This window comes from Taudactylus pleione, unplaced genomic scaffold (genome assembly GCF_031769625.1).
Source record: "Taudactylus pleione unplaced genomic scaffold, aTauple2 ptg000042l, whole genome shotgun sequence".
NCBI classification, from domain to species: Eukaryota; Metazoa; Chordata; class Amphibia; order Anura; family Myobatrachidae; genus Taudactylus; species Taudactylus pleione.
Window position 1 is genome coordinate 1,881,898 of NW_028284444.1, and position 12,837 is coordinate 1,894,734.

The 12,837-nt window shown below is 45.9% G+C and overlaps 1 protein-coding gene across 1 annotated transcript in view; it reads right to left on the reverse strand.

The window, feature by feature from the left end:
* The window catches only part of LOC148537907 (tumor necrosis factor receptor superfamily member 18-like), a 45,973-nt gene that overhangs the window by 12,278 nt on the left and 20,858 nt on the right, over nt 1-12,837 (reverse strand). The window contains exon 4 of the mRNA XM_088460114.1: nt 12,641-12,741. Within this exon, the coding sequence (XP_088316240.1) occupies nt 12,641-12,741 (101 nt within the window). The remainder of the gene's footprint in view (nt 1-12,640; nt 12,742-12,837) is intronic.

Sequence of the window (12,837 nt, forward strand, 5' to 3'; positions counted from 1 at the left end):
TCTTGGTTGCTACCTTTTAGGACAAAAACTTTTATTAATTTAAAAATGTTTGTTCTCTTAAGCTACTTCTCAGTTTAGTATTTTTTTGTGTCATGAATCATGATATTAATGTTTTATGAATTCACCTTTGAGTGCTAATTGGATTGTTAATAAAGAATGTATACAGGACGCGATCGCTCGCTCTGAGCGATTTTCGGTCATCTGCGCATGAGTATAATTCGCAGTGCGTGTGCGCAAGCCATTCATTGCGATCTGATTTTGGTTGCTCGTAAGCCACTATCAGGTCGCTGCTTTGAGTGACAGATAGTGCCGTTTGTGGGTGGTAACAGGGGAAGGTGCTTGTGAACAGGGGAGTGGATGTGTCAGGCCGCCAAAACGCTGTTTAAAGGGTGTGCATAATTAGCAAAGTAGCATCATTGTACACGTCACCTGCATATATTTCAGTCAGCACTGATCGCTGTGCTTGCAGCAGGCTAAGGCCACCCCAAGGGCTGTGAGCAGCTCCGATGGCTCTCGATGGTCCCGATTAATCCTTCATTTCCCGGAGATGACGTGTGTTGCGAGTGGCAAGGGAGCGTCTATATACACTTGCGAGCGCACTTTGCCGTAGCTCGCTAAAACATAGTGGGCATCCTTACGCAACGCAGTGCGAGCACTTAATTTAAATATCCAGCCCCTTTTTGCTAGCAAGCAACCGCAACTTGCGAGCAGGTCTGAATGAGCTCCAAAGAACAAAGGAAAAAATTTTTTTTTATATATATTCTGCATGCCAGCTACTCTTATATCAACAAATCTGTATACTTAGTGGAGAACACTTGCACCTTTTAAAAGGCTTCCAACATAATAGTTTATTGAGCACTTACTGTATATTGATGGACATCAGGATTTAAATAAATGTCCAATGTGCAATAACGACAGCTGGAAGTGTCAAATTGCCTGATTCTCTACGGATCACAATTCTGCTTATACACACGCATCGCAGTTGCTAATATCAGTCGTGCTATTTAAATGTTTGCATTCACATTGCGATTGCAGCCTGACATAAGGACGCCCACTTCCCCTTACTCATATTCGTATAATAGGGGAATATAGAGAAACAATCAGTAACATCGAGTAACATCGGACCCATATGCACACTTGCACAAGCCCTGACCTTACTCAGAATTACTAACAGCCACGCGCAGTGCTATGGTTGCTTACGGCCATGCAGTGGATAATTTATGCATGCCCTTGCATCACATATGCATTCGCCCGAACACACCCCCATCACCACCCACAAACGGCACTTCCTGTCATTCACTCTGCCATGGGTCCACGTACATACTGCGATCTCATGCCCGAACGCATGCGCATGACTTCTTTTGAAACAGCCCTCTGTTCGCGGCTGAGAAATGCGTCAAGCTCCACCCTCTCCTTTTTTTTAGTCAATGACGTTACCTAACAAAGTTCTTCCACAGGTCGGGCAATAGCCACTGAGACTTAACAAGCGTGCCAACCAACACGGTGTACACCACAACACAGCAGTCTGAGGTCCAGGCAAAGTATCCCAAGAATTAACTAAACCTCCGGAGGTCCCGTATGCGGTAGCGGTAAGCTGCACCTGTATAGCGGCATTTGGCCTCAATTGTCTTCTATGACGGTCTCTCCCACACGCTCAGTGGGATCGAGCCGTACACAGAGGGTGTCAGATATCACTATCCTGTGAATCACATGTTATCATTTATGTCTAACTGCTCCGATCGATTAACGGAGTAATAATCCTTTCTTTAGATATAATCACCGTCATAAGTGTTTATCTACAGACTGCTGCATGTTAACCAGCTTCAGGACTATTCCATACTAAACATAGCTGACTAATTGAAGTTTTTTTTGCTGCCACCAGATTGCAACACTGTGGACTGGTTGTTGTCAGTCTACCTTAAAAGTATTTCATCTGGCGACTAACTAATCGCCGTGAGATAGAGAAAAGGAAAATCTATATAAGTTTACACATCTGGGAGTAAATTTACTAAAGATCGATTTTGTTTTCTGTTCGATTTTCTGTTAGATTTTGGTTTGATTTTTTTATGAAAGGATTTACTAAAGCCCAAATCGAATGTCAAATCGAACAGAAAGATGAATTTGAAATTAAATCGAATTTCTAAAAAACTTCAATGTTTTCACATAGAGGACAATAAGATCCCTTCATTTACTGACATTCGATTTGTAAATCAAGTGGAAAATGAACTCAAACTCGAACAGCAAATCCCAAAATGAATTGGAGAACTTCATGCATTCATTTTCAGCATGAGCAGTTAGTTTTGACACAGAATCATGCATACATTAGTGAGATGCCTGCATGTATCTTAATGTAAAAAGCTCAGAAAGAGTTAAAAATGTTTAAAAAATGACGTGAGGTCCCCCCCTAAAACAGAACCAGCCCCAGACTTTTCATAGATAGTCCTGGTTGTCAAAGTACAGGGAAAATATTGCGCAGGGTTCCACTGTACTTAGTACCACTAGCACTGGGCTCTGAGAACCAGTCCTGGTTCTGGAACTACAGGGGAAAATTTGTGTGTGGTCATTCTGTAATCTCCAGAACCAGCACCTGACCCTTTCTAGCGGGGGGCTGATGCCACAGCCAGTGGAACCATATCACCGGGCCCCCCAGCCGCAGCATCAGCCCTGACCGCTAGTCATCCCAGGCCAGGGATCTCTGGAGAGTTGAGGACCCCCAATAAAGGGGTCCCCCTTTCCAGGGCACCCCTAGCCTAGGGTGAGAGCCTGGGGCTATCCCCGCCACCCCTGGGCGGCGGGTTGATAATGTAGGTGTAATGTAAAAAAAGGTGAAGTATAAACATTGTCTTTACAGTAGAACTGCAGGTCCCAGCAAGCCTCCCCCGCATGCTGGTACTTGGGGAACCACAAGTACCAACATGCGGGGCATGCTCTAGTACCTCTAGTTCAGCTGTAAAGAAATGTTTACAAAAACACGAGACACACTATGAAAATAAAGTTTTAATACTTACATACACACTCACACATACTCACCTACATTACCTGGACTTGTCCCCTTGTCCCTGTAGGCATCCATGGTCTTCTTAAAATAAAAAAAATGAAAAAACCGTGCCACTCACTAAGCAACATCCAGGAAGTACCAGCATGCGGGGGAGGCTTGCTAGGACCTGCAGTTCCACAGCAAAAGACAATATTTTAAACTAATTCAAACGCACTACACCTACACTATCAACCCACCGCCCAGGGGTGGCAGAGATACCCCCGGGCTATCAGCCTAGGCTAGGGGTGCCCTGGATGGGGGGACCCCTTAATTGGGGGGGTTCCCAACTCCCCAGGGACCTCTGGCCTGGGCTGACTAGCAGTCAGAACTGATGCTGTGGCTAGGGGGCACGGTGATAGGGCTCCCCTGGCTGTGGCATCAGCCCCTCGCTAGAAAGGGTCCGGTGCTGGATCTGGAGATTACAGGGGGATCCTACACATTTTTTCCCCTGTAATTCCAGAACCAGGAAAGGATCAGAGCCCAGTGCTGGTTGTGCTAAGTACAGCTGGAACCATACACAATTTATTCCCTGTACTTAGACAACGAGGGTTGGCTATGAAAAATCCGGGGCTGGTTCAGTTTTGGGAAGGAACCCCATGTCTTTTTTTTTTTATTTTTTTAAAATAACTCTTTCCAAGCTTGTTACAATAAGATACATGCAGGCATCTTACTGATGTCTGCATGTATCTGTGTGAAAACTAACTGCTCATGCTCATGCTGAAAGTGAAAGCATGTAGCAGTTCTTTTCAGTCAGGAATTTTCACTTCGTTTTGAAGTGGGATTTGCTGTTCGATTTAGACATGACTATGCCAAATTGAACAGCAAATCCCTTTTTAACATGAAACAAGATCGAATTTGATTAGAAAATCTAAAGCAAAATCCATTCTTAGTAAATTTGAGATTTACTGAGGGATTTTGCTGTTCGAGTTCAATTCGATCTTAGGAGATTTCAGTGATTCATAAAAATGAATCACAAATTGAACGTTAGTAAATTTAGCCCCTGGTGTTTAAGAGCTTTCAATTGCCATTCATGGAACATTTTTGTATGTATGCAATTAACCTTTAGAAAAAGGGAATTTTCACGACATCAGGTGCCTGTTTTATAATTCACAAATACATAGCAGAGTCCACATATGTCCCGTGTTTAATCATTATTTATTTGGAAGGGAAAACCATTATCAGTGGATTATGGTTAATCACATGTGTAGATATTGCACACATGATTAGAATTATATGGTTCTTTTTTATCGTTTTATACCATGTCTAATTGTGTTTGTAATTATTTTATGTCTGTTTTATTTATTGTGATCAGCTGACATTATTTTTAGATTTATTAATATCATGACTGTTTTTTCATTTAGTGCTATTAGGGCCTGATTCAGAGCCGGATGCTCTGACAAGAGCCCTCGCTCTGAATCAGTGCCCTCCTACCTACAAATGGAGCGGTCTCCTGGCCGCTCGCATAGCTGTGGGTGACCACCCACAGCATATGCGAGCGGGCAAAAAGATGGTCGCGATGGTCAAGACCATCGCGACCATCGGGCTTGCGACGAGACCCTGCGGTAGGGTCTCGGTGACCGCAAGCCCTGGAGTGATTTTGGCTCTATCAGAGCCAAAATCACTCCCACTGACATCACTAGTGATGTCAGTGGGGCCGGACCCAGACGGTAGGCGTTCCCATGGGAATGCCTCCGTCTGGGAGCCACGCCCCCGGCACGCCCACCAAAGGGGGCGTGCAGCCAGTCACCATCGACAGCACGCCCCCTTTGGTGCGAGACCCGGAGCGACAGCTTGGCTGTAGCTGTCCGGGTCTCGCGCATGCGCATGACGGAGCTCCCTCCGTCGTGCACATGCGCATTGGGGTAACATCGACCCGCTTGCGAGCGTCCTGCGCTCGCGAGCGGGTCTGAATGACCCCCTAAGTTGCTATAATTAAACTGATAATGTATACCGTTAGCGCTCTTTCTTTTGGATACATTTTTTCCTGTTGAGATTGTATTAGATAAGGCCCAGCTCCTTATCCGTTAGTAGCTGCTACCGTATTAAGTTGTCACAGGATTTTATGTGGGATCACACTTGCATCAACTTATTGTGGAGAGTTGTGGTAATTCAAAGTTACACTAGCACCATTGGGAGGTTTTGTCCTCTGTGTGTTTACACTTGCACAAGCCCTGACCTTACTCAGAAATTACTAACAGCCACACACGCTATCAGTGCTAGCAGTGCTATGGCTGCTTATGGCCATGCAGGATAATGGATAATTCATGCACGCCCCTGCAACGGCGTTGCAACACACTAGCATGTCTGCGTTCACCCGACCACCCCCCCCCCCGTCACCACCCACAAACGGCACTTTCTGTCAATCACTCTGCCATGGGTCTGCGTACATACTGCGATCTCATTCCCGAACGCATGCGCATGCGCTGTATGCAACAATTGTCCGATTGCGTGCATCTTAGCACTTGCAATCCCTGCTGAATCAGGCCCAAAGTCCCCTGTCGACATGGAAGCAAGAATCATCTACCTCTTTGTTGCAAAGCAACCACCAACGGGCAATGGTGAAAAATTGCCCAGCGTGTATTTTCAGTTTGAAAAGAGTGAATATATCCCCAAAAAATACAAGTGTAACAGACCCTGAGAAACATATTGTACACAATCGGCCTGATTCACTACGGATCGCTATTCCGATTGCAGCTGCGATTACACACGCAGTCTCACTGCGAAAATATACTAATGATTGCTATCACAATGCCTAACATAAGGACTCACACTTCACCTTACACACATCTGTAATACTCAGCAAGTCTGCGAAACCATCAGTAACATCGGAGCCTCATGTACACTTGCACAAGGTCAGACATTACTCAGAAATTGCTAACCTCATCGCACGCAGTGAAAGGCCAAGCTGTGTATGGCATCGCAGTGTCTAAATTCTGCACGCCCCTCTAACGTCGTTCAAATGCACTGGCATGCCTGCGTTTCGCCGACCCCCCCCCCCTGTCACCACCCCCAAACGGCCACTTTCTGTTAATCACTCTGCGATGAGTCTGCGTGGTCACTGCGATTGCAATGAGACCTTCGCGTACTGCAATGCATACGCATGCGCAGAACGCAACAATCGGCCATCTGCGTGTGTAATCGCAATTGCGATCGGTAATGGATCAGGCACAATATTCTCTCTTATTTCTCTTCTTGGTACACGCCTGTGCACCTATTATTTGAGGATTTCAACTACAACAGAAGAAATAGATTGCACACAAGCGTCAAACCCTCCCCAATACTTTAGAAATCTTCACAAACTCACCTTCTCATCCCCTTCATGTAATTTAAAAATGTTTCCTCACAAAACAATATATATATTTTTGGGGGGATGGGTACGGGATACCGGCGCTCGGGATCTCAGCGGTCAGAATCCTGAAGCCGGGATCTCGACAGGGTTAGGATACCGACCCTAACCCTCCATCCCCAGTGCTCCAACCTAACTCCCCCCTTTAGTGCCTAAACCTAACCTCCCCTTCCCGACACCCTCAACCTAACCCTCCCCCTTAGTGCCTAACCCTCCCCCTAGAGCCTAATCCTAACCCCTAACGGTAACCCTCCCCCAACCCCGCTACTCACCTTCGGGATTGTTGCAGTTGGGATGCCGGCGCCTGGATTCTGACAGGTGTTGGGAATCCTTTGCCGGCATTCTGACCGCTGGAATCCCCGCGGTCGGGATATTGACCGCATCCCATTTTTTTGCATATGAGTGGATGTGCATAGCCTCAATCATCACAATTTGCCCATCTCCTGTAAGCAACGTTTTGCACCTGCAGAGACGCTGCTATCATGGCTCACAAGCCCATGTGCTTCTCCATAAAGACTGGTGTATCCAAGCAAAAAACAGGTAGCACTTTGTAATGTGTTGAGAGATGTTTCATGTACTCTTGATATTCATAAATTTTTCCTACTTATACACAAAGGGCCTGATTCACAGTTAAGAAATAATCTGACGTGTGTTACACCAAAAAAGTAGTGAACAAATAAATAAATGTGTATATTCTCATCCAAACAGAGGGCCTGATTCAGACCCGATCGCAAGCGCTAGGCGCTCGCAACCGGGTCGATGGTGGCCCAGAGCACATGTGCACGACGGAACCGTAGGGAGATTTTACTAGTAATTCACGGGTCCGTCGGGAGGGGGCGGGGCTAAAATGACGTGACTCGTGTCATTTAGTCCCACCCCATCCTCACAGACCACGAATTGCGGTCTTTTCCTGTGGTGGGATGGGGCCCAATGAAGTCTACAGTCTTGCCCCGCCCCTGAAGATATTTGCAGAATCTCCTTCCGGGCTGCTCCTGGGGAGGAGTTCTGTAAAGTTGGCAAGTATGCTCGGCAGTGCTAATTTTCTATGCTGTGGGAAGCAGCACTGAAGGACATCGCGGAGAAAGCTGACTTACGAATCAGCTGTCTCCGCACTGGAGCAATGTTGAATTGCCCCCCGGGCCTCTTATCATTAGCATAATGAATGGATCCCCTATATGAGGCCAGGATACTTTAGCAGTAACACATGTTCTTTTTATACACTGACCAGAAGAGTTGGCATGTTTTTCTCATTGAAAGCTATTTCCTGTAAAATGAAACCCCAAATGCAGAGAAGTACTAAGAAATATATTTACTAAAGTGCAGGTTTTTAGAAGTGGAGATGTTGCCCATAGCAACCAATCAGATTCTAGCTATTATCTTCTAGAAGGTGCTAGTTAAATGTTAAGTAGAATCTGATTGGTTGCTATGGGTAACATCTCCACTTCTTAAAACTCTCACTTTAGTAAATATGCCCTTAAGAATGCAAACATTTCATATAAATAGGATTGATCCGTCATAGAAGCCTCAAAAACAATTCTCAGTAGCATGGTGTATTACAGTAAGAGGGAGGAAAGATAACAGACATTTGTGTGGCTTAAGGTGCATACACACTGGGCGATAAAGTGGATGACTGAACGATAACGATATCGTTATCGTTCAGTCGTCCACTTTATCGTCCATTTTTAAGCCCAAAAAGATGAACGATGACGACGACGCGCGTTCCCGCGGGTCGTTCGTCATCATCGTTCATTGGGCTGACATGCAGGCCAACCTGACGATCTCGTCAGGTTGCTGCATGTCAGGGAATGGGGGAGAGAGCCCGGCGCTGAACGATATCGTTAATGATATCGTTCAGCGGCTGTGCTCAATGTCATAAACGACATTGAGCACAGCCTGCCGGGGACACACTAGACGATATCGCTCAGGGAGCATATCGTCTAGTGTGTATGCACCTTTACTCTGTCTGTGTGGTTTTAATTTTCTTTCCAAAGTGTTTTCTTTCTTGAAAGTAGAAGTACAATAAGCAGAATGTTCCAGCTTCTAAACCACTGTCACCACTATCTAAATACATAATCAAACATGCTGCTTAGTAAATTCATGATTTTGAGCCTAAAACGGTCCGGCGATGTCCAGCGATTTCGTTTAGAAGTCAAACACGATTCTTAATAAATGTACTCCCTAGCGTGCATGGGAAGAGATTAATTTGTGTTCTGTATAGTTCACAGTTAGGGCGAGATGCAGGAAGTGGAGAAATGAGGTCAAACCCCGAAAATGTGGGTTTGACCACATTTTTTATATGCACCAAGGCCTGGAGTGCTATGCATTCCGGGACTTGGATATGTGGGGTAACCCCATCTTCCTGACGGCGTTATCCATAGAAGCCTATGCGCTTCTCTCCGCCGAGTGCTGATAGAGGTATCCAATCCAATCCCTCCTAGCACACCCCGCAGCATGCGCAGAAAGATGCCGGAGGGGTTTCTGGGTCATAGACCCGGAAGTCCCTCCATCGCAAAGGGCCACTCTTACCGGCAGAGCGGTCCCTTGCGGGGATCTTCATGCTTACTGGCATTACCAACGCTGACATGCATGCGATGACTGGCGGAAATGCATTCCGCCATTAATGTTTTCTGGATTCACCTTTGATTGCTAATCGGATTGTTAATAAACAATGTATACAGAACAAAGGAAAATATTATTTTATATATATTCTGCATGGCAGCTACTCTTCAACCAGACCATATACTTAGTGGAGAACACTTGCACCTTTTAAGAGGTTAACAACATAATAGTTTATTGAGCACTTACTGTATATCGATGGACATCAGAATTTAAATAAATGTCCTATGTGAAATAACGACATCTGGAAGTGTCAAAGTCCCCTGTCGACCTAGAAGCAAGGATCATCTACCTCTTTGTTGGTTTCAAATTGGTGAAAAATTGCCCAATGTCTATTTTCAGTTTGAAAAGGGTGAATATATCCTAATATACAAGTGTAACAGACCCTCAGAAACATATTGTAAACAATGGGCCTGATTCATTATGGATTGCTATTGCGATCGCAGGTGTGATTACACACGCAGTCTCACTGCAAAAATAAGCAGATTGCTATCACAATGCCATCACAGCCTAACATAAGGACGCCCACTTCACCTTACATACATCTGCGTTTCACTGACCACCCCCCGTCACCACCCCCAAATGGTCACTTCTTGTCAATCACTCTGGGATGGGTCTGTGTAGTCACTGTGATCACCGTCTGATCGCAATGAGACCTTCGTGCAAGCGTAGAACACAACAATTGCCTGTCTGCATGTGTAAACGCAGTTGCGATCCTATTATATGAGGATTTCAACTACTACAGAAGAAATACAGTACACAGAAGCGTCAAAACCTCCCCAATACTTTAGAAATCTTCACAAACTCACCTTCTCATCTCCTTCATGTAATTTAAAAATGTTTCTTCTCAAAACAATATCTATATTTTTTTGGGGATGGCTACGGGATGCCGGCGCTCGGGAACCCAACGGTCAGAATCCTGAAGCAGGATACAGATACCTGCCGGTAGGTTTTCCTAAACCTTCCCCTCTCCCTACCCTAACCCTCCCTCCCCAGTTCTCCAACCTAACTCCCTCCCCTAGTGCCTAAAGCTAACCTCCCCCTCCTCGCCCCCTCAACCTAACCCTCCCCCTTAGTGCCTAACACCCCCTAATGCTAACCCTCCCCCAAACCCTGCTACTTAACTTTGGGATTGCGGCAGTCGGGATGCCGGCATCAGGATTCTGACCATTGTTGGGAATCCGGTGCCGGCATTCTAACCGCCGGAATCCCTGCAGTCAGGATATTAACCACATCGTGTTTTTTTGCATATGAGTGTATGTGCATAGCCCCAATCATCACAATTTGCCCATCTCCTGTAAGCAACATGTTGCACTTGCAGAGACGCTGCTATCATGGCTCACAAGCCCATGTGCTTCTCCATAAAGACTGGTGTATCCGAGCAAAAATAGATAGCACTTTGTAATGTGTTGAGAGATGTTTCATGTATTGTTGATATTCACTAGCTTTTCCTCCTACAGAGCTGAGCAAAAATCTGACGTGTGTTACTCCAAAAAAGTAGTGAACAAATAAATAAATGTGTATGTTCTGATCCAAACAGAGTTGTATACATCTTGAGATGCAACAGCCTCAACCATGGGCATGCGTAGAAGCCTGCACATGGGGTGCTACAACGGCACCACCACCTTCCTCTGCCTGGTCATGCACTACCCCCTCTGGGACTCACCCAGATGAGTAGTCTATGTCACAGAGGGGGTGGAGTAGTCAATGACCAGGCAGGGGAGGGATAGTAAATAGTCCCATTGCGGCATACCTTGCAGATGCCTAAGGCCTCTATGTGTGTGTGTAGATTGCTATTAGTCATCATCATCAGAGCCTTCTGTTTACTGGTTTAAAATAACACATAGGCAATATATTCCAAGTATATATACACAACAAGTGATCACAATGGTCTGCAATGCAAAGAACCCGCTATGTAGTTGTTATTGTAGTTCAATGGTGATTGAGTATAAATGAGTGCACTATGTTAAAACTCCTGGTGGGAAATGGGGGGAATGGTAAAGTCCTTGAAGTTTGTGTGTGTATAAGACTAGCGGCGTCCTGCTGTCTCATCCATAGAAATTCAAATCAAATGTCCAGATGAATCAGTCTGTAAATGTTGTACAATGGGTGTTTTTCCGGGATGTCTTCTGGTCAGAAGAGAGGAGAACCACCTGGGTTGCAGTGTAGGATCTCCGGACCTGGGTCGTGCAGGGTAATGATGAAGTGAGTGATACGTCTATTGAAAGACTGTATCCTGCACTTCAACCTTGTAGCCTGTCACTTCCCTATCTGGGGAGGGGAATCGTCGGAGGTGATCACTCTGATTCAGACTGATTCATCTGGACATTTGATTTGAATTTCTATGGATGAGACAGCGGGACGCCGCTAGTCTTGTACACACAAACTTCAAGAACTTTACCATTCCCCCCATTTTCCACCAGGAGTTTTAACATAGTCACCATTGAACTGCATGGTCAAGACCATCGCGACCATCGGGCTTACGATGAGACCCTTGTGGTAGGGTCTTGTTGCCGCAAGCCCTGGAGTGCTTTCGGCTCAAACAGAGCCAAAAGCACTCCCACTGACATCACTTGTGATGTCAGTGGGGCCGGCCCCAGATGGTAGGCGTTCCCATGGGAACGCCTCCGTCTGGGCAGCCACGTCCCCGGCATGCCCACCAAAGGGGGCGTGCTGTCAATCAACATCGACAGCACGCCCCCTTTGGTGCAAGACCCGGAGCGACGGTTTGCCCGTCGCTATCCGGGTCTCGCGCATGCGCATGACGGAGCCGGCTCCATCGTGCGCATGCGCACTGGGCCACCATCGACCCGCTGAACCAGGCCCTCAGTCGGGAGCCAGTCTGCATGCAGTAGAACACAGCTGCAACAGCTGAGACCCCCTAATGTTTCTAGGTCCAGGGGTTTGGGGTGGGCATTGATGAGTCAGTCAGTAAGTCATTAGGCGGAATTCAATTGTATTCGCGGCCCGCATCTCCCGTCTAAAGTGACAGGAGATCGCGGGTCGCTATACAATTGTCCAAGATGTTCGCGCTGATCGCGCCCATAGAGGTCAGGTTTAGCCGCGTAAAGCAGCTAAACCCGACCAAAGTGCTGGGTGCGATCGCGAAAAGTGATGTTTGGGCGCCCAAACATGTCACTTTTCGCACATTTCAGCTCTCATCCCCCAGGGGCTGCGAGCTGAAATGTAGCGCTGGCAGCTCATCGTGCCCGACAGGAGCAAGAATTGAATAGCTCCGTCGGGCGCGATAACGGCTATAAAGAATTGAATTCCGCCCAGTGAGTTGATGATGTCCCCTTTGATGTCATTAATGTTATTCATTTTGATATCATCAGGGTTGCCATTGGTAATGCCACTATTGTAGAAACAGCTCAGGAAGAGACTGTAGAGGAATTAAGAAAAACAGGTCTAATGGGACTCCCTGTTTTGTGGGGGACCCCTAGATAATTTTTTGTTAGATTGTGGTTCTTCCCCAGTGTCTGAGTATGAGGGGTGATGACTCTTGTCATTGCCAGGGGGTTCCTGGTCCTAGTGCCACATCCCTAGTTATACTGCACCTCTTTTATATATTATGATAATTCAGTTAAAATAATGTTATATTTATAATTAAATTGCATGGTTGTATTTTTCTTACTGCTTACCTGTATTATAGATTGTTGGAGGGAGATTTTTGCCATCCGTCTGGGTTCCAGGTATAGAAGTATGAAGACCATCTCTGCTATTTTTAGTCGGAATGATGGGGCTGTAAATTTAGAATTTATCTCATGAATAAAAGCATGCGTTATAGTGTCCACTGTTCATAAAAATGTATCCAAATACTTTTCTTCCTAATAAATAT